This window comes from Chiloscyllium plagiosum, unplaced genomic scaffold (assembly GCF_037043375.1).
Source record: "Chiloscyllium plagiosum isolate Xiang-an unplaced genomic scaffold, Cpla_swu_hap1 HiC_scaffold_2, whole genome shotgun sequence".
NCBI classification, from domain to species: Eukaryota; Metazoa; Chordata; class Chondrichthyes; order Orectolobiformes; family Hemiscylliidae; genus Chiloscyllium; species Chiloscyllium plagiosum.
The window spans coordinates 94,030,707-94,053,788 of NW_028270140.1; the positions used below are offsets into that span (position 1 = coordinate 94,030,707).

The 23,082-nt window shown below is 39.4% G+C and overlaps 1 protein-coding gene across 3 annotated transcripts in view; it reads left to right on the top strand.

Annotated features, from left to right (window-relative positions):
- fbxl17 (F-box and leucine-rich repeat protein 17) overlaps positions 1–22,726 on the top strand; it is a 791,762-nt gene extending 769,036 nt beyond the window's left edge. For all 3 annotated transcript variants that reach the window (XM_043710307.2, XM_043710291.2, XM_043710299.2), the window contains exon 11: positions 19,240–22,726. In XM_043710307.2, the coding sequence (XP_043566242.2) occupies positions 19,240–19,377 (138 nt within the window). In that variant the 3' untranslated portion in view covers positions 19,378–22,726. The remainder of the gene's footprint in view (positions 1–19,239) is intronic.
- Positions 22,727–23,082: the final 356 nt, after the last annotated feature.

Sequence of the window (23,082 nt, forward strand, 5' to 3'; positions counted from 1 at the left end):
CAAAATGTCCAGATTACAGAGGAGGAAGTGCTGCATGTCTTGAAACGGTTAAAGGTGGATAAATCCCCAGGACCTGATCAGGTGTACCCGAGAACTCTAGGCGAAGCTAGAGAAGTAATTGCTGGGCCTCTTGCTGCGATATTTGTATCATCGATAGTCACAGGTGAGGTGCCGGAAGACTGGAGGCTAGCAAGCGTGGTGCCACTGTTTAAGAAGGGTGGTAAAGACAAGCTAGGGAACTATAGACCGGTGAGCCTGACCTCAGTGGTGGACAAGGTTTTGGAGGGAATCCTGAGGGACAGGATGTACATGTATTTGGAAAGTCAAGGACTGATTTGGGATAGTCAACATGGCTTTGTGCGTGGGAAATCATGTCTCACAAACTTGATTGAGTTTTTTGAAAAAGTAACAAAGAAGATTGATGAGGGCAGAGCAGTAGATGTGATCTATATGGACTTCAGTAAGGCATTCGACATGATTCCCCATGGAGACTGATTAGCAAGGTTAGATCTCATGGAACACAAGGAGAACTTGCCATTTGGATACAGAACTGGCTCAAAGGTAGAAGACAGAGGATGGTGGTGGAGGGTTGTTTATCAGACTGGAGGCCTGTGACCAGTGGAGTTCCCACAAGGATCGGTGCTGGATTCTCTACTTTTTGTCATTTACATAAATGATTTGGATGCGAGCATAAGAGGTAAAGTTAGTAAGCTTGCAGATGACACCAAAATTGGAGGTGTAGTGGATAGTGAAGAGGGTTACCTCAGATTACAACAGGATCTTGACCAGATGGGCCAATGGGCGGAGAAGTAGCAGATGGAGTTTAATTCAGATAAGTGCGAGGTGTTGTATTTTGGGAAAGCAAATCTTAGCAGGACTTATACACTTAATGGTAAGGTTCTAGGGAGTGTTGCTGAACAAAGAGACCTTGGAGTGCAGGTTTATAGCTCCTTGAAAGTGGAGTCGCAGGTAGATAGGATAGTGAAGAAGGTATTTGGTATGCTTTCCTTTATTGGTCAGAATATTGAGTACAGGAGTTGGGAGGTCATGTTGCGGCTGTACAGGACATTGGTTAGGCCACTGTTGGAATACTGCGTGCAATTCCGGTCTCTTCCGATCGGAAAGATATTGTGAAACTTGAAATGGTTCAGAAAAGATTTACAAGGATGTTGCCAGGGTTGGAGGATTTGAGCTATAGATTAGATTAGATTACAGTGTGGAAACAGGCCCTTCGGCCCAACAAGTCCACACCGACCCGCCGAAGCGCAACCCACCCATACCCCTACATTTACCCCTTACCTAACACTACGGGCAATTTAGCATGGCCAATTCACCTGACCCTGCACATCTTTTGTGATTGTGGGAGGAAACCGGAGCACCCGGAGGAAACCCACGGGGACACGGGGAGAACTCTCCAGCGCTGTGAGGCAGCAGTGCTAGCCACCGTGCCGCCCACAGGGAGAGGCTGAACAGGCTGGGACTGTTTTCCATGGAGCATCTAAAGGTGCTGTCAAGCAATCAGAGCAACAGAAAGAGTGATTTGTTGGCAAAATGTGTTCCATGACTTGCAGTTCATCCACTCAGAACAGTGAAGGTAACAGCTTGTAGATATTTGTCAGATCATGACAATTTTTTTGTAAATAGTTTCTAAAGCTAACATTATAAAGCCGCATTTTTTGGTCTTAATGTTGTTAACATTCACATTGTAGAGCAAAACATTGTCCTTTTTCTATCTCTTAATAACTGATGTTGTTCAGACATAGTAGTATAACAGGTAATTCAAATATTTCCTGGAGTGTGATAAAAGAAAGGACCAGTAATGCTGGGGAAATCCTGTTTGTGGTTCTTAATATATGGAAAATGAATTGTAATCCAGAATCAGAATAATGGAGAGAATGGGTGATGGACATTTAATACACAGTCAGCAATGGAGATTGTGGAAGATGAGCATTACCCCACAGGGAGAGAATTGGAGGAGTGGGAGATGAGAAGTAATCCAGGAAAAGAGGAATGCATGACATTTAGGATCAAGCTGTCCATGCTCTACTCCCTGTATTTCCTTATCTAAAATTTCTTCACAGCCCTTGATTCTTCATTCCCTCAAGTATATTTCTATCAAATCTATGTTATTTGTTTCAACTTCCTGTGACATCAAATTCTTCATTATCAGCATTCTTTGGGTACAGATATTTCTTCTGAATTACCTATTGGAATTTTTTGCGGTGACTATCTTATACTGATGGATTCTGGTTATAATGTTCCTCACATGTGAAAACATTTTCTTTGTATTAACCTTTTCAAAATTTTTCATAATTTGAAGCACCTCTATCATTATCCCTCAGCCTTTTTTCAGTAAATTAGAATCCTAGTTAGTTCATCCTTTCCTTTTTATGTATTTTACATATACACTTGCATTTCTTGTACTTTTCCTATAAATCATCTCTGTATCCTCTCCTATGCCTCTGTATTATTCTTATAATATGATGACGAGAACTGTGCACAGCCTTGAGTGTGGTTAAACGAAGATTTAACATTGATTCTATATAAACTTCCCTCTTTTTCAATTACAACCTTCTAGAGATAAAGCCTAATGCTTGTTTGACTTTTTAATGTGTTTCTAACCAATGGTGATGGAAATGAGCAGTAACCCAAAACAGGAGTAATGAAGGACTAAGCCTGTCTGTTCGTATGACTTTAAAATGAGAATCCAGAAATAGGATCATAGAGTGTAACAGCGCAGAACGTACCCTTTGGCCCATTAAGTCTGTGCTAACCTGATTACCTTAATTCCACTTTTCAACACTTGGCCCATAGCCTTGAATGCATGACATTTCAAGTGCTCATCCACATACTTTTTAAAGGTTGTGAGGTTTTCCGCCTCAACCACCCTCCCAGGCAGTGCATTCCGGACCTCAGAATCCTCAAATTCCCTCTAAATCTTCTGCTGCCCCATTGTTATTGACCCCACAACTAAATGGAACAGCTGCTTTTTAATCCACCCCACCCATGCACCTTAATCAGGCCCCCTCTCAGACTTCTTTGCTTCAAAGAAAACAAACCAAGCCTATCCTGACTCTCTTCTCAGTTAAAATACTCCCTCTCAGGCAACCTGTCACAAAGGCAAATAAGTAACAAAGCAAGCTAGTAAAGAAAGGCGAGAAATAATGGGTGCTGAAGTTTGGATGAGGGAATACTCAGAATCCATATTTTGACTTTTCGTCATTTATATAAATGATTTGGATCTGAGCATAGGAGGTATAGTTAGTAAGTTTGCTGATGACACCAAAATTGGAGGTGCAGTGGACAGCGAAGAAGGTTATCTCAGATTTCAATGGGATCTTGATCAGATGGGCCAATGGACTGAGAAGTGGCAGATGGAGTTTAATTTAGATAAATGTGAGGCGCTGCATTTTGGAAAAGCAAATCTTAGCAGGACTTATACACTTAATAGTAAGTTCCTAGGGAGTGTTGCAAAACAAAGAGTTCGTGGAGTGCAGGTTCATTGATCCTTGAAAGTAGAGTCACAGGTAGATAGGATAGTGAAGAAGGCTTTTGGTGTGCTTTCATTTATTGGGCAGAGTATTGAGTATAGGAGTTGGGAGGTCATGTTGCGGCTGCACAAGGTGTTGGTTAGGCTACTTTTGGAATATTGCGTGCAGTTCTGGTTTCCTTCCTATCAGAAGGATGTTGTGAAACTTGAAAGGGTTCAGAAAAGATTTACAAGGATGTTGCCAGGGTTGGAGGATTTGAGCAATAGGCAGAGGCTGAATAGGCTGGGCCTGTTTTCCCTGGAGCATAGAGGTTTATAAAATCATGAGGAACATGGATAGGATAAATAGACAAAGTCTTTTCCCTGGGCTGGTGGAGTCCAGAACTAGAGGGCATTGGTTTTGGGTGAGAGGGGTAAAATTTAAAAGGGATCTAAGAGGCAACTTTTTCACTCAGAGGGTGGTGCGTGTATGGGAAAAGCTGCCAGAGGAAGTGATGGAGGCTGGTACAGTTGCAACATTTAAAAGGCATCTGGATAGGTATATGAATAAGAAGGGTTTAGAGGGATATGGACCAAGTGCTGGCAAATGTGGCTAGATTAGGTTGGGATAGCTGGTCGGCATGAACGAGTTGGACAAAGGGTCTGTTTCCGTGCTGTACATTTCTATGATTCTATGACTTAGCTGAAATTTGGGATGGATGTTGTAAAACAGTATTACATACTATTAATTTCCAAGTCAAAAGATATGGATTATACATATTTTGGGAGAAGCACATATCTGTAGTAGAAAGCACTCTTTGACCTGAGTTTCTGTTCCTGGGTCAGGGGAATTCCTGAGAGATTTTCAAGCTCTGGACACTTTATCCAAATTCAGATATTCATTTCATGGAGACTGGTGTTTATGGGATTTATATCTGCTGTACTCAAAGTGTTCAGAGTTAACCACTGGAGAAGATGGATGTATACATAGGGTTTTTAAAATAGCTTGTATCTAAGGAATTTGCTGCAGTTTTGTTTCAAAAACAAAAAACAGCCCTCACCCTTTACATCACCCTCATTCATACTGTACGCACTATCCGTGCCAACTCATACTACATTAAGTACCCCCCTGCCCCTCCTGCCCACCCCCGCCCCCATGGCCTGTTATACCTTTCATTCCATTCAATTCCTCTCTACTCATCTGCGAGAACCCTTACATCCTTTATTAATGACCCATGCCCTCCATAGTCCTTTATAATCCCATTCCAGTTCAGCACCAATTCATGCCCTCCACCTTTTCCCCTACACTTTCCATGCCAATTCACCCAACATTTGGCATGTGGAGACTTCTCACTCCCACTGAGATTCAATAAACTACTTTAGTATCTATTGAGAAAGATTGCAGAATTAAGGGGTACAGAGAAGTTTTGGTATGTGACTCATTCAATGATCATATGCAAGGTAGCAAGTGATTAGGAAAACAAATTGAATGTTGGTGTTTACTGTAGAGGGAATGTAATATAAAAGCAAGGAAGTTTCACTACAGCACTTATACAGAGCGTTGGTGAGATCTTATCTGGAGTACGAAACAATTTGGTGAACCGTTTTGAATAAAAACAGCTCATGGAAGGTTCAATGAAGTCATTCCTGGGATGAAAGCTTTTGTTACGAATAAAGAATGCAGAAGTTGGATGAATAACCCTGGAGCTTACAAGACTGGGAGATGATATTATTGAAATATACAAGATCCTGAGGGGGCTTGATAGGGTGGATATCTTCTTGTGGGAATTCTAAAACTAGCAGACTCAGTTTAAGAATACGAATTGTTATTTGGTAGTATAGAACTTGAATATTGTTCAAAGACTAAGCTTTTCATCTTGCACTCAACAAAACATTTCACAAGGTGTGGAGAGGTAGTGCTGCCCGAAACTTTCTTCACTGTACAAACTTGATGTGTAGTGGGGCACATCAAAGTCATCCTGCAGGATGATTGTGACTCTAATTAGATGATTTCTCACTGTGAATTGTGCAAACTCATGTAAGGACCTATGATGGTCTCTTTTGGTCCCAAACAGTGCTCTGTTTACTTAAGATTACCACAGAAGGATAAGATACCTCAAATGAAAAAGTTAGGAACAGGAATAGGTCATTTGGCCCTTTAGGCCAGAAAAGAGCAGCAGGTGAGCTAACTGTTTCTGCAGCTGCAAAGCAATAGCAACAGGAGTGATGATGCTTGCACTGACAGGATACTGACATCAAGCCAAAAATGATGTTCTGCTGTCACACAAATAAGTAATAAAAATTTCATTGTTGTTGTGATGGCTGGTATGTAGACTGTGTCCCCCAAATATTGTTCAATCAAATCGAAAGCCATGTCCCTTCAGCTATTCACAACAAGCAAAGGCACTGGCTATAGCCAACCAGAACTTGTAAGTGACCAACATTAGATGTGAATCTGCAATTGGACAGCATTTGCTAGATAATTCTGAATGTGCAAGGAATTATGTTGACAACTAATTGAAGATTGAGGAGAAAGTGAGGTCTGCAGATGCTGGAGATCAGAGCTGAAAATGTGTTGCTGGAAAAGCGCAGCAGGTCAGGCAGCATCTAGGGAACAGGAGAATCGACGTTTCGGTCATAAGCCCTTCTTCATTCCTGAAGACGGGCTTATGCCCGAAACGTCAATTCTCCTGTTCCCTGGATGCTGCCTGACCTGCTGCGCTTTTCCAGCAACACATTTTCAACTAATTGAAGATTGTCAATCAAGCACACAATGTAGCCAACTTGCATAAACTGAAAATTACATACATCGATATGCAGAGCCCTGTCCTTTGCAGACAGAAAGAATATGGCTAGACATGACGCTTGTTTCAACTCTCCAAATTTGTGACGCCATTTACTGGTTCATTTCTCAGGACAATGCCCTGAGCAATCGGTGTCAACCTGCCTGGCTTAAAATTTAAGCAAAGCCTGGCTGTTAACTGTCAGTCACAATAGGTGAACAAAAACAGAATTAACATTTCAGGTCCCAAATTCAGAATTAATATTTTGGATCAATTTCAGAACTCAGTTCTGAATTAGGGTCACTGGACCGGAAATGTTATTTCTACTTTCTCTCTACAGATGCTGCAAAACCTGCTGAGTTTTTCCAGCGATTTCTGTACTTGTTTCTTATGTCCAGCATCCGCAGTTTTTTTTCTTTTTTTTATGATTAATGGGTGCATTCTCTGTGGCAATGCTTTTGGCAAGCAGTGTACACTTGCCAACCAGCACTTTCCTTTGTTGCCATAAAAATGTTTTTTGCTTATTTATATTTGGGAAAATTATCCTGTTGCATACAAGACGAAAAGTGTCAACAATTTATTTTCAGCAAAACACAAGTTTAAGAATAAGGACTCTACCTTTTAGTCAGAGAAGGGATTTTTATTTCTTTGTGAGAGTAGTTAGTATGAGAAATTCTCCTCCTCAGAAAGCAGTAGAAGCTGGGTCGTTGCACTTATTCAGGTGGAATTAGAATCTTTGATTGATAAGAGAATGGAGTTTTTTTGAGAGATGGACAGGAATGTGAAGTTGAGAACACATCTAAATCAGGTGCAATCTTCTTGAATATTGGGGCAGGCTTGCTCTACATTTGATTCTATTTGGTGTATTCATATGCTTGAAGGGCTGATCAACGTATTCCTAATTCCTATGCTGCTGTGTTTCTGTGAATGAATTCAGCAATTTATATAAAGACATTTAAGAAAATTTGCTAAAGACCCATTTGCTACATTTGACTTCAATTAATGCCTCATTTAAAAAAAAGCACTTGAGTTCACAGTATCACATTGTAAACACTTGGAGCTGTTAATCATACACTGAACTGACAGGCATCCTGCAGTGACAACCCTGAAGCTCCCTTTAACATAGTGAAATAGCTAGTACAGCTTGTTTTCAACACTTAAGGCAGTATTTTTATTTCAAATATTTAGAGGGAAGGAAAGTTCAATGCCTTGACAGTTCCCTTTAAGCTCCAGTATGTTTGGCTGTTCTGATGAATTCATGCACTTGTTACATATATTTGTACACTTGTTACATTCATTTATGTCTAATTTAAACAACTAGAATGAGCATTTGACCTTTCCAAAATCTGTCCCAGAACCGTGCCCGAAAGCATACCTTACCATTCCAAAGAGAGCAGGTGGTCTCCTGACAGCAGATCAAGGAGCAGTGCTGCAGTGACCTTAAATTTTTCCTGCTCTCTATTGGTCATGTTTTAGTTACCACGGAGGATGGTGGGGAAAAGAAAATCCAAATAAGGACTGAGTCACTGACTCAGGTCCATATTAGCAAATGGTTAAAGCAATAAATAATAATTTTGCCTCATTATTTGTGAGGGAGACTAACATTGTGAATTTAAAATCGGAAGGCAAATTCAGAAGATTTATAAATCTATTAAAGATGTATACGGGGAAGATGATTTGTTTACCATCAAACTTTGAGGATAAAACTCCTGATCGGAATGGATTGCATGCATATGCGTAACAAAATTTTGGGAAAGAAATAGCAGAGACCTTATTATACACATCTCAAAATTTACAGAAAAAGGAATCAAGTGTTGGCAGATAGTTAATGTGGTTAATTAAAATAGGATAATGCGGGAACTATTGACTAACCTTAACATCCATGATAAGAAGATCAGCGGAACCTTTGACTACTAAATGATGTAGAAAATTCTAGAATAGTGTGCACATGTTTCAAAAAGAAAGGTGAAGCTTTTACCAAAATAATTGTATTATTTGATGAAGTAACAGGCCAACAATGGTAATATATTCAATGTAAAATATCTTGGTTTTCAAAAGACCTTCCACAAGAAGGGTGACATGGTGGCTCAGTGGTTAGCACTGCTGCCTCACAGTGCCAGGGGCCTGGGTTCCTTTCCATCTTTGGGTGACTGTCTGTCTGGAGTTTGCACATTCTCCCCCTCTGTGGATTTGCTCCGGGTGCGCCGGTTTCTTCCCATAGTCCAAAGTTTGGTGGATTGGCCAAGCTAAGTTGCCCTGTAGTGTGCAGGCTAGGTGAATTAGCCATAGGAAGTGCAAGGTTACAGAGAGAGGGTAGGGAGTGGATTTGTGCAGGATGTTCTTTGGAGGGTTGGTGTGGACTTGATGGGCCAAATTGCCTGATTCCATTCTGTAGGGATTCTATGAAGATATCACAAACTCGAACAGGCATATGGCATTCAGAGGCAAGTAACTGACTGGATAGCAATCTGGTTGTAAAATGCATCAAGTAGAGGTTGAACCTTTTTTTTCTATTATACTATTTTTATTAAGCAAATCAATTGTTCAGAGACGTTATTACACATCTCTGGAACGGGAGGGTCTTGAAAGTCCGATGAATAAAACTTGGTCAGCTGTGTTCCATAATGATCAATGTGTGAATCATTGCCTTTTATTATTTACAATTTGTATACATGTTGGACTGTACATATGTACAATTTCAATATTTGTAGATAACACCAAATTGGAAGATGTAGTTAATCCAGAAGGGGACTGCAAGAAAATTACTAGATGACATTAATAATCTTGTAGAATGGGTATATCATTGACATATGAACTTTAGTATAGATAAACATAAGTAGTATACAGTATTTTCACAAGAAGAATAAGGAGATTGTACAGTCTTTGGAAAATAACCTTAGTTGTTGCTGGTGTTCTGCCAGACTTCCTGTGAACTTCTAGAAATAAGACAGTGGGATTTCATATTCTGAAGAATGAGTTTCTAAATTCACACTTGGCAGGAGATTAGAAAATTAAGTTTATGTCATCAAGTATGTGAGCAAAGTGATTTTCATTTTGAAACCAGGTATATGATACTGTGTTAACAAACCTTTTAAGGTTATATGTCATTTTATGTTAATTTAATTCAGCTTTTTTGAATCTTTACCATTCAAATTTTACTTGAGTTTGTCTCATGCCCTATATTATGATTCCATCTGATATCATTACTGAACAGGCAGGTCCCAGAATGAAATGTGACTTGATAAATTATATTTTATATTTTTTAATGTCACAGTCAATCATGGAAACATGCACACACAAGACTGCAGATTTGGTTTAACAATAGAAAGGAAGTTCAATACACCAAATAAATAAAAATAAAATAAACCAAACCAAGCTCTCTAAATGTAACACTGTTTGAAATATTTCAAAATACAGGGCAAAACAAAATTTCATTTTTTTCCCCAACACCATTACTTTATAACAAATCAAAAACCTGATCCATTTTCCTTCCATGTCCAAATACAAGTTTGACTTAGCTTTTTTATTCCCCTCTTAGCTGCCCTCCTGTGACTGGTGAATATTGTGTATAGTTCTGGTCTTCCTACTATAGGAAGAGTGCTATGAAACTTGAAAGGGTTTGGAAAAGATTTACAAGAATGTTGGCAGGGTTGGAGGATTTGAGCTATAGGGAGAGGCTGATTAGGCTGGGGATGTTTTCCCTGGAGCGTCAGAGGTTGAGAGGTGACCTTACAGGGGTTTATAAAATCATGAGGGGCATGGATAGGAGATAGGTCTTTTTCCTGGGTTGGGGGAGTCCAGAACTGGAGGGCATAGGTTTTGGGGTGAGAGGGGAAAGATTTAAAAGGGACCTGAGCGACAACCTTTTCACGTAAAGGGTGGTGCGTGTGTGAAATGAACTGCCAGAGGAAGTGGTGGAGGCTGGTACAGTTATACTATGTAAAAGGCATCTGAATATGTATATGAATAGGAAGGGTTTAGAGGGATATAGACTAAGTGCTGGCAAATGGGACAAGATTAATTTAGGATATCTAGTTGGATTGATGAGTTGGACCAAAGGGTCTGTTTCCATTCTGTACATCTCTATGACTCTAAGTCATTTTCCTGTACAATTCACAATACTGAAATCTTAGACTTATCCAGTCTTTTAATAATCTGTAGAATTCTAACCAAACTGGTGTGAACTCATAGCCTGAAGTTTCACAAACTAAATTCCGAGATAACTCCTTTTTCTAGGGGATATTATATTGTCAACTAACTTCAGTCAGTTCCTCTTCGAACTACTCAAAGACTTTCCAATCTCTGGGACATCTTAAGCTAAATCCTACCTTGGAAATATATTGCCATTCCTTCAATGTTGCTGGGTCAAAAATCTGAAACTGCTTCAGCGCCATGTTCTTCCTAACTAAATGGACTGTAATAGTTCAAGAAAGCAGCTTACCATCGCCTTCTGAGGGGCAGTTAAGAATAAGTGACAATGTTGGCCCAGCCAGTGATGCCCTCAGCCTGTGAATAAGTTTCAGAAACACCCAAAAGTAAGGTAATGTCTTTCAATGTTTTCTCTTTTGTGTTGTAAATGCCACAATAGAAACAAATTTGCATGAATACTTTCAGAAGCCTTCAATCATCTGCTATCGAACATGTGAGACCAGCACAATAGTGCAAAAGAGAAGTCTGAAGCATGTGCAACAAGTCTTCACCCAAAAGGACTGAGCGGATGCTCCATCTCAAGCTCTCCCAGAGGTTTTCAGCATCACAGACACCATTCTTCAATCATTTTGGTTCACTCTATGTGCTATCAAGAAATGGCTGAAAACACTGGATACTGCAAAGGCTGTGGATCTTGATAAGATTCTGGCAATAGTACTGAAGTTGAGTTGTTCAGACTTGTCATTCCCTGATCCAAGCTATTCTAGTAAAGTTATAACACTGACATCAACCCAACAATGGGGAAAATTGACTAGATATGCCCTGTGCATAAAATACAAAACTAATCCAGTCCAACCAATAAACATCCCATCAGTCCTCACTGTTATCAAGCACCATTTGCTTAACAGTAACCTGCTCACTGACATTCCATTTGGGTTCTGCCACACACTTAACACCTTGTGTAGAGGATAATTTCTGCCAGTCAGCATCTTTAGGACTGACAATTAATTATCACAACTGTGGAAGTTTTTTTTATTATTGGAGATTGAAAGTGATTAAATTGGATTTTTTAAAATGTTTCCTTTGCCTGACTCTTTTTATCTCTCTCTTAACCAAATTATCTTCACTTCTGTTTTTGCCTTTCTGGAGCATAAAGTTCTTCCAATTGAATATTGGAATGATTGAAGTCACTGTCTTTGCTGCTGGGATTGGGCAAAACGAGGGGGTGTGGGGTGGTCTTTGGAGGGTCAGTGCAGACTCATTGCACCGAATTACCTCTCTTTGCACTGTTGAAATTCTAATGATTCTTTGTGACCTTTGTCTCATATTTGAGCCCAAGGTGAGCTTCAAACTACATATCTGCATTATTACTAAAATCGTCAATTTCCACATTTGTTGAATTCACTTACTGGGTGTGAGTATTGCTGTCACAGCCGGCATTTATTGCTCATTCATAACTGGCCTTGAGCAGGTGACAGTGAGCGTCTTTCTTGAACCCCTGCAATCCATGTGGTGCAGGAACAATGTTGCTATGGAGGAAATTCCAGGATTTTGATGCATGACAGTGAAAGAGTAGCAGTATCTTTCTAATTGAGGATGGTGTGTGGTTAAGAGGAGAACTTGGAGATGATGATTGATTCATCCATTTTCTCTCCTGTCCTCCAGTTGTTTGCTGTCACAGGTTTGGAAGGTGCTGTTGAAGGAGCCATAGTGAGATGCTGCAGTTCATCTTGTATATGGAACACACTACAGACACTGCAATAGTACTGGAGGGAATGAATGTTTTGGGTGGTGGTGGTTCGGGCCTTAACCGAGCATGCTTCTTTGTTTTCTTTCAGCCTGGAGTAGGGTATGGTCATATGGAGAGAATTCTTAGTACTAATTGTTTGGTGTGGCCCACAGGATATTTTGTGCATTTATCAGTTTATTTAATTTAACTTAATAGTTGTGGACAAATGTGCGAAACTAAATTGCACTGCCAAAAATCATTGCCATCAGATTTAGGGGCCCAAACCCACTTTTACAAAAAGCTATTTCCTTCAGCAAAGCCAATTGCACATTCTTGGTTAAGTAAAACTGTAATATGTTATAAGGCACTAGTATGATGATCATGACTTTAAATTGCCCTTTTTGACTTGTAAATGTGCTCCACTAATCAACTATGATAACATAGAACATTATTTTTGTTATTAAGCAATCCTGCCTTCTATATAATATAATAATTTAGGAATACAGAACTTTAGTGTCTCTGTAAATCAGCATTTGTACTCCATGAAAGGAAAGTGCTGATTGGTTGGCAAGTGGACTCTTGTAGAGGTGTTGCCACAGAGAGTGCACTGAATAATGCTGCTCGAAATTTAATACCCAATTTTCATTTAAATTCCTGCCTTCCCACTGTGAGTACAGCAATATTTTACTTTTGTCCTTGAACCATCACATCCCAAATTCCTAATGATCTATCCTTGGTTATTTTTGCATCCAGGTTTTGACTATCAATAATACCCCCAGTTAGCATGAAGTCAGCTTCCATATGAAATGAAAGTTTTGTAATATATATTGGTACGTAACTTTTAGAATTTGGGTTCTTTGGCAAATCAGCATCAGCACGGAGTGGATTGCTGCCAGATTATGCTCATGTGTCCAAAGGCAAGCAAAAGCTGAAGTATCTCATTCTTGGCTCATACACACAAGAGGTTTAACTCCCCCAGCCATATGTCATAAACTTTTTATGATTATTAAACATCTCTTGCTTTATAAATGGGGCAGTTTTTACAGGAACAGGTGAAAAACCCAGCACTATAAAGCCATTTTAGGAAGCAGTTTAACAATGTAATTGAACTCTTGTAGTACAAATCAGGTCACTATATTTCATTGCTGAGAACTAATTAATTTATTTTTCATTAACATAAGCTAGCAACACGCGTTGGTCCAGATCTTCAAAAGTCCAGAGTGGTGAAATCTGGATGTAAGTCTGCGTTGCATGTGTTCTGACCCACATATGCATTGTATTGCCTGGAAATTTTAAATTTGCACTGCTCAAGTCATTCAGTGATTGTGTCCAACACTGAGTTCAATATTAGAAATTTAGCTTCGATACCTAGCCACATACCTGCATACTTAACAAAGCTTACAACATTTAATACCTGGTCTAATTTACACATTAGCTGTAGAACTGAACCAAGAAACACAACCTCATCTCTGTCCTGATCCCAGCTCTTCCTTCCAGCATTCCCACCTTCTGACTTGATGACACATGCCAACCCAACTTGACTAGCCACCCAACACAACGTAACTGCCCTCACTTCAGCAACTGTCTACCTAATCCAGCTAGCCTTCTCAACCTTACATCATACCTGATATGACAATTGGTCTCCCTCAACTACCCACTCGACCTGACTGCTCCCTGTTATCACTGCCCACCTGACTTGACCATTCCCCCAATTCCTAACTTGATTCAACTCTTTCCTGAAGAAGGGCCTGTGCCCGAAACGTCGAATCTCCTGTTCCCTGGATGCTGCCTGACCTGCTGTGCTGTTCCAGCAATAAAGTTTCAACTCAACTCACATCTAACCTAACCACTCACCTGAATTCACAGCCAATCTGATCCATTTGACACCCTGAACTGACCACACCCTCCAAATCGACTGTTGACCAGATTGTCCACTCATCCACCTGCTCACCAACTCTCTGCCTGTTCATGCACCCACTCGTACTCCCACTCGCACGCTCACATACTCAGTTGCATGCTCACAACACATTTACATGCTCACATGCTCACCTCCCCACTCATATGTCTGGAGGACGGGAACATTTGTGGCTGTAACAGCTGCTCCTTTTTGAGGTATTTTAGGTATTGGGGGTGATTTCCAGGAGTAGCAATTACTGTTTTATATGCTGTTGCAATTGTTTTGGAACTTTGGAGGAAGACAAAGTCAAAACAACAGCACTTTTTAAAGGGAGAAAGACAGATAATGGCAGCGAGCACATGGCCAGTAAGGGAGAGAGAGAAAGAAACCTACACTGCTAACTGACACAGCAGTGAATCTACACAGTTACTGCTTTTGCTGTTTGAATTCATGTATTGCTGGACATCGGAGTGTGTCTAGGAAAACGTAACAAACAGCGAAATTCACAACTGATCGTGAGGAATCCTGTTTGGGAGAGGTCACAGCACAGAAACAGATAAGTGAATAGTTTTAAGTATAGCCTTACTGTAAATCTACAATAGTGAGTAGAGTGGGTACTTTCTTTACATATGTTGTTATTGGGATCTGTCTCTTTATTACATTTTTAAAATATAAGCCATAAGTATTAAGTTAGCCTGGAGCTAACTGGAGCAGTGTTTTTAGAGCAATAAGACGGTGCTATTTTCTGGGTCTGTAGATTGGAAGGACCAAAATGGCCTTTAGTAAGTGTTATGCTCTTCTTGTCAGATGTGGGAGTTTTAGGAGAGTTTAAGGGTTACTGAGGATTATATCCGCAATAAATGTCATTGGTTGCGAATCCTGTCAGATCAAATAGATCGGTTGGAGTGACAGTTAGAGGCAATGAGAAATTTACAAGAGCTGGGGGGTGAGATGGATGGCAGTTATAGGAAGGGAGAAAAGCCGCAGATACAGTCAGGTAGATTAGTTAACTCCAAAAAAGGTAGAAGGGATAGGCAGGTGGTACAGGAGTCTTTTGTGGCTATCCCCATTTCAAACAAATATGCTGTTTTGGAAAATGTAGGGGGTGATAGACTTTCAGAGGAATGTAGTGCAAATAGCCAAGTTTCTGGTATTGAGACTGGCTCTAATGCAATGAGGGGTACGTCAGATTCCAAGCAATCGATTGTGTTCGGGGACACTCTAGTCAGAGGCACAGACAAACATTTCAGCGGCCAACAATGAAGAATCAGAATGTGTGTTACCTCCCTGGTGCGAGGATCATGGATACCTCAAAGATGGTGCAGAATGTTCTCAAAGGGGAGAGGGACCATCAGGAGGTCATTGTACGCATTGATACCAATGACTTAGGAAGGCAAAAGGATAAGATTCTGAAGGGAGAATATCGAAAGTTAGGCAAGAATTTAAAAAAGGAGATCCTCGAGGGTAGTAATATCTGGATTACTCCTGGTAATCGAGCTAGTGAGCTCGAGCTAGTGAGGGTAGGAATACGAGGATAGAGCAGATGAATGCAAGGCTGAGGAGCTGTTGTATGGGAGCATTTTGGATCATTGGAATCTCTTTTAGGATAGATGTGACCTGTACAAGAAGGTTGGATTGCACCTGAATTGAAAGGGGGCTAATATACTGGCAGGAAGATTTGCTAGAGCAGGGACAAAGCTGAGAACAAGATAGGACTGATAGATTAAACTATTTATTGAAGTGCAAGAGGATTAAGGAGAATCCAGTGGGTTTTAACAAATAAGTTAAGGACAAAAGGGTAACTAGGGAGTGAATGGGCCCCCTCAAATATCAGCAAGCCAGCCTTTGTGTGGATCTGCAGGATATGGGGGAGATACTAAACATGCATTTTGCATCAGTGTTTACTGTGGGGAAGGATGTGGAATATATAGAATGTGGGGAAATAGATGGTGACATCTTGAAAGATGTCCATATTATAGAGGAGGAAGTGCTGGATATCTTGAAAAGCATAAAAGTGGATAAATCCCCACGACCTGTTTAGGTGTACCTGAGAACTCTGTGGGAAGCTGGGGAAGTGATTGCTGGGCCCCTTACCAAGATATTTGTATCATCTATAGTCACAGGTGAGGTTCCAGAAGACTGAAGGTTGGCTAATGTGGTACCATTATTTAAGAAAGGTGGTAAGGACAAGGCAGGGAACTATAGAATGGTGAGCCTGACATCGGTGGTGGGCAAGTTGTTGGAGGGAATCTGAGGGACAAGGTTTACACATATTTGGAAAGGCAAGGACTGATTAGGGATAGTCAACATGGCTTTGTGTGTGGGTAATGTCTCTCGAACTTGATTGAGTTCATCGAAAAAGTCACAAAGAGGATTGATGAAGGCAGACAGGCGGACGTGATCTATATGAACTTCAGTGAGAAATTCGACAAGGTTCCCCATGGCAGACTGGTTAGTAAGGTTAGGTCACATGGAATGCAGGGAGAACTAACAATTTGGATACAGAACTGCTTCAAAGGTAGAAGACAGAATGTGATGGGTGGAGGGTTGTTTTTCAGACTGGAGGCCAGTGAACCATGGGGTCCAACAAGAAGCGATGCTGGGTCCCCTTCTTTTCATCACTTTCATAAATGATTTGGATGCAAGCATAAAAGGTACAGTTAGTAAGTTTGCAGAAGACACCAAAATTGGAGGTGAAGTGGACAGCGAAGAAGGTTACCTCAGATTACAATGGGATCTTGATCAGATGGGTCAATGGGCTGAGAAGTGGCAGATGGAGTTTAATTTAGACAAATGTGAGGTGCTGCATTTTGGGAAAGCAAATCTTAGCAGGACTTATACACTTAATGGTACGGTCCTAGGGAGTGTTGCTGAACAAAGAGACCTTGGAGTGCAGATTCATAGCTCCTTGAAAGTAGAGTTGCAGGTGGATAGGATAGTGAAGAAGGCATTTGGTATGCCTTCCCTTATTGGTCAGAGCATTGAGTACAGGAGTTGGGAGGTCATGTTGTGGCTGTACATATGTTGGTTAGGCCACAGTTGGAATATTGCGTGTAATTCTGGTCTCCTTCCTATCGGAAAGATGTTGTGAAACTTGAAAGGGTTCAGAAAAGATTTACAAGGATGTTGCCAGGGTTGGAGGATTTGAGCTATAGGGAGAGGCTGAACAGGCTGGGCTTGTTTTGCCTGGAGCGTCAAAGGCTGAGGGGTGTCCTCATAGGGGTTTATAAAATTATGAGGGGCATGGATAGGATAAATCGACAAAGTCTTTTCCCTGGGGTGGGGGAGTCCAGAACTAGTGGGCATTGGTTTAGGGTGAGACGGGAAAGATATAAAAGTGACCTAAGGGGCAACGTTTTCACACACAGGGTGGTGCATGTATGGAATGAGTTGCCAGAGGAAGTGGTGGAGGTTGGTACAATTGCAACATTTTAAAAGACATCTGGATGCGTATATGAATAGAAGGATTTAGAGGGCTATGGACCAAGTGCTGGCAAACGGGCCTAGATTAGGTTGGGATATCTGGTCAGCATGGACGGGTTGGACCGAAGTGTCTGTTTCTGTGCTGCACATCCCTATGATTCTCTGACTCATGTCCCAATTTTCACGTTCATGCATCCACTGGCACACTAACTCGTTCAAAGACTTAATATCTTTTAAAGCTTACCTGAATATGGTAGTTAGTGCCATAAAAAGAGTGATCCTGCCTTTAACTTTCCTACACTTGTTGCACTTACCCTGGAGAGCCTGCACAGACTCATTTATGTATCAGACATCATCAATTTGCCCTGTACTGCTGCTATGGAAACTCAGTCATCAAGTATGTTTAAAGTAGAGATTGGTATTCTGAAATTTGTCAATGATGCAAAGGGAAATGTGATAGAGCAGGAAACAGGCATTGATTGAGGTGGGTGATCAGCCATGGTCCTATTCAATGGTAGTGCAGGCTCATTGGGCACAATCATCTACTGTTGCTCCTATTTTGCTAAAAATCCTACATCGCACAATTCTGTACAATAACCAATTTTACATTTACCAGGATCATGCAACATGTATAATTCCATCTGGAGTATGATTTCATAGAAAGTCTGTTTTTATATTTTAAATAATAGTGCAGGTTAAGAGTTTTTTTTAAAAATGAAATCAGCAAAACTGTTGTTGACATTGAATAATGAGGTGTTAAGATGGCCCAGTTTAGGTGAACAATTAATAGTTTAACATCTCCAAAGTGTAAATGAGGGAAGAGGCCACAAATTATGCTTTAATATGTAAATTATTTAAAGTAAGAAAAATAGGTTAATGTCTTTGTCTTAAAGTTATATTCCAATACAAAGGTAAACATGAAACATATGATATCAAAAATCAGTGGATGATTCCTGCACTGAATCGGACCAATATGATGTACAGCAGTTGTAGGTACATAGTTACTGGAGAAATAATCTAGAGTCCTGGACTAACATTCCTAATAACAAGTTCAAGTCCCACCATGCATTTCTAAGAATTTAATTGCAGTTTTCAAAATCTGGAAATGAAAAGCTGGCGCCTGCAAAATTGACCAACAAGATTTGCTTCTGCAGCCTATTGCAACAAGGTAATTACTACAACGATGACATCAGGTTTTCTGACTCTGAAACTTAAGCATTTGCTGTCAGGTTGTGAGCAATTCTTATTTTTGAATAATTTTAGGGCATTTAAAAGAATGTGATTATAAATGGTATTTCCATTTTTTATACAGCTGTCAAATTGGTTGATTTGCTGTATCATCACTTTGTCTGAATATTCTTGACAAAATCCCTTGATGGCTCAGTCATTATTTGTACTGTGTAATGTAGTACCAGGAAGGTCACAGGCTTAATTCTCTGCCTGTGCTGTGTTAGCTGACATCTGCTTGACCTGTACCATTACTTATATGCTGCAGAAGGGACAATTCAGCTCAGATTATCTGTCCAAAGTTCTATCAAATGACCTTAGTTGAAAATGTGCACAGGTAGATGTCAGAAGTAATCAGCATTAGACTGGGCCATGACATTGCTCTAACATTATTGCTGATATTTACTGTCTGGTTTATGACTAATGAATAATCCCCTCGATGAGACATTGGAGAACCAGTATACTTGAAGATCTGTGCTGTGGTTTGAGAAATGATGAAATGTGAGGGAGAGGTTAGACTTGGTGTTTTTAATTCTTCCATCCTGAAATCCATGTTTTGCAGGTGAATGAAGATACAGTGGAACGTCTAGTTCAAGAATATCCACATATCACATTTAGCACTGTGATGCAGGATTGCAAGCGGACGCTAGAACGGGCCTATCAGATGGGTTGGATTCCCAATACGTCAACGGCATCATAATGCTGTCAAGAATCTTCTGTATTATCACTTTGTCGTTCTTGTAATTCTTAAATACGGTAATGTAGAGTGAGTACAAGAGAAGTCACAAGCATTGGTTCTGCTGGACTAAGCTATGATCACAAAAGACAATACATTTCCACTTGTATGTTCCTGTTTTGACAATCTTTGCCCTCTGAAGGTTGAAATCATGGATTTTCGGATATCCATGGAACAAAGTTAAAAATACGATTCAGGGCAGGTATCAGTTCTATCGCAAAAATAGTTTTGTTTTATGAATCATTTGATACCAGCATTCCTTTGTTTTTGTTTTCAAAACAGCTGTAATCAAACGTGCATTCAGTAAGTTTAAAGTGAAAGATTTGTCTTCTTCCTAACTCACTTTCTGTTAAAAGTTACATCTGAGCCCCTAATAGATGTAATGGGATTTTTCAGGTGTGACAGTCTTTGACTAAATTTATTCAGTTATTCTCTTGTTCAACAGATCCTTTTTCAGATAATCTGTTAAGATTACATCTCATTTTATTATAAGCTTCGTTAAAAATCTGAATTCCATTTTGTTAAGTTTTATTCATCCTTGAAATAATCAATTACACCTGATGAAGAAGACGAGCAACAGCCCTTATAAGATTTCACTATAGACATAAGAATCAATGGAGTGTTTTTCCCCTAGATCCGAACTTTTAACTGTGGCCAGCATGTACAATAATGACTGACATTTTATTACTGTTTGTATGTTCTTTTTTCTACATACACAGTTATTAAGAACTGGCTTGAGCAAGACATAGTTTTTATAACATGGTCAAAGTAAAATAAAACTAACTTCTGTCAGTTATAAAATTGTTGTAAATATCATGTCTGAACACTTAGCAGAAGAGAAGTGTTTCAAATGGTAATAGTTAAAGTTGAGGGAATTATGCTGGATTTCTCTGTTATTTGATATTTGTCATTAAATGAACAACTTCTGTGGAAACGACTGTACATGTTATGTTGTATTTCAAATTCAAAAGTCAAGAGGTTCAGTATTTTGGCCTTCAGTTTCTAGCCAAAGTGATCCAACTTTAGAATACAGAGCAATTGTACAATTCTTTATTTTTTGCATGTGATAATTATGTCCTACCAGTTCCTGAGTTACTTATAGTATCATTAGAAAATGCAGTGTGCGAACCTATGATTGTTTGAAAATAAAGAGTCAACAAAGTGTTAGCCATTTTGTCAAGAAATCGTAGGGATCTAAAAGAGGATGTGTGTCTTAAATATAAGTGATTTGGAAAACAAGTTGTTTAAACCAGTTGGAGAATGGACTTTATTGTTCTGTGACTATTCTGAAAGTAAATAGAAAGAATGAAGGAGAAGGAAAAGACATTTAAAAAGATGTTTGGTAAATACCACCTTTCAGAACCCGTAGAGTAATTGAGGTGCTTAAGATAACTGGCAGTAACTGAGTGATGTCTCTAACTGGCGGTCTCTACGGGTCTTGTCTCAGATCCTGTACAGACACGTTAAACAAGTTTGTCAGTTTTCCATTAGATTGATTTTCCTCAAGTGTAGAAGAATTATCCAACTTTGTTTTGGAGACTCAAACCATTTTCCCAAAATTTTATTTTTCTGATTCATTCTGCATTGAAATGTATTAAGGAATTTTGGAATTCACAACTAGTGGAAATAATTTAATTTGGGGAATATACCAACAATTTGAGGAATGTATTGCAATGTTTCTGTGGAAGGGTTAGTTAAGGTGCAACCTTACAGAACTTTAGGTCAATTACCAAAGGCTCCTGATTAAAGTGAAGGAATATTTATTAGTTAAAGTAGTTCCCTGCACCCTTTCTATCTGAATAGCAATTATAGTTGTAAAAAATTACCTGGCTTTTGCTGTAAGATTTGTTGCTTGCAAGGAATCTCACCATCATGGATGTCTTCATTTCCTTACTGCATCAATACTTTCAGTTGTACAAAACAGCCTTTTGAATCTTGGATTATGTACCCATTTCAGTGGAGTCATGTAGGAAGGTCAGTTCAGAGTGAGCCCAGCAAATGCTCTCTTTACACAGAATAGACAGTGAAGAAACAGGCAATTCACCTAGTGTTGATATTTGTACTCCAAGTGTCCCCTCACATTCAAATCAGTCTTTCAACATGTGTTTACTATTCTCTTTTATCTCAAGGGTAGTTGGAAATGTGGAATTGAGGTAACAATCAGATCAGCCATGGTCTTATTGAATGATAAAGCAGGTTCCAAGGGCTGAGTAGTATGCTTCTGATCCTAACTTGTATATTCACATACTGATCCCGTTGCCTTTTGAAGGCTTCTAAACTATTTGACTTAGCCACATTTTACACTCAAAATAATTACTAAGGAAGAATATTTTATCTAATTTCCCTATTGAATTGAATTTGCTCTGAACTAATTTGTATTTTTGACCCTCCGTTTTGAATTCTCCCAAAAGTAGAAGTATTCTCTCCACATCTAAGCCCTCAGAAATTATTCTCAAAAAATCAGTAGATATTAAATCTTCTCTTTCCTAAAGAAGAAAATCCCAATCTTTTCGGTCTTTCTAGATACCCGTAATTGCTTCTTTACAATATCACCCATTTTTGGCAGTATCTCGCCAACTGTTTTTTTGCCTCAGGATGGCTTGGTGGCTCTGGTCACTGACAGGTCTCTGTCAGATCATGAATTTAATGGCATTGCAATGCAATACCTTATTGAGATGTGAAAATCCTTTCAACAGAAAGTTTCCCTCAGATTTTTATTCCTTTTTAAAGATTTGGATGTTCCGTAATTCTATACATTTTCCAAATAGTCATAACTTCAAAACAATTTAGGACTGTTTCATGTTAATACATAATCCCCAAATCTTACATTTTAAATAAGCTAAAAATTGTGTGAACTTAATGAAAGAAATATGTGACAAGCGCATTTTTTCAATATTTAAAATGGATGATTTTCCTCAAAATGTAGAATTTCAAAGTTCAGATGCCTCATTTGAAATCTTCTATGGAGTGTTTTTGGTTGCGTCTTTAATTATTTTTTCTCCTATTTTTGTATCATTTGCTACTGCAGAGTTAGCCTGATGATTTTGTCTTGCATAAGTATACACAAGCTCATAACAAATCTAGATTTTATCTGCAAATTTGCATGCAATTTCGAAGGACGTCATTGATCTTATAAGTTACTTGGCTGTGTCAAATTGATGATGACTGGAATAGGTGTACCCATAATTTTCATTCACACAAGTTAATCTTAACAAAGCCTCAAGCAAGGTTTGAGATTACAAGGATTTCCCATCCAATTAGTGGGTATCTGGACTAGATTCTCAAATGATGAAGTGTTATTAATACTTTCCTTTAACAAAAGAGCTCTGTAAGTATCCGGTTAGGAATTAGATTGAGAGTTGTAATGATGAATACTGGCAGAAATGATTAATGGGACAAGATGGTCCTATTATTCCGCTGAAACAATGGAATGTCATGGCAACTGGACATGGATAACTAATATCGGGCTTATTGTCAAGTCTGAGGTTTCATTTCACTTAACTTTCTTGGAAAGGCAGTGAGAAACTTTACAGAGCCTTTGTTCAGCTCGATTTGGTATGATCCTAAATAGAGAACTGTACATGCATGATTGTGAAAGAAATGTTTGATGGGCTGATTGGTCTTTTCTCAATTCTAGCCTTTAATTCTCTACAAATATTGAATTTCCAA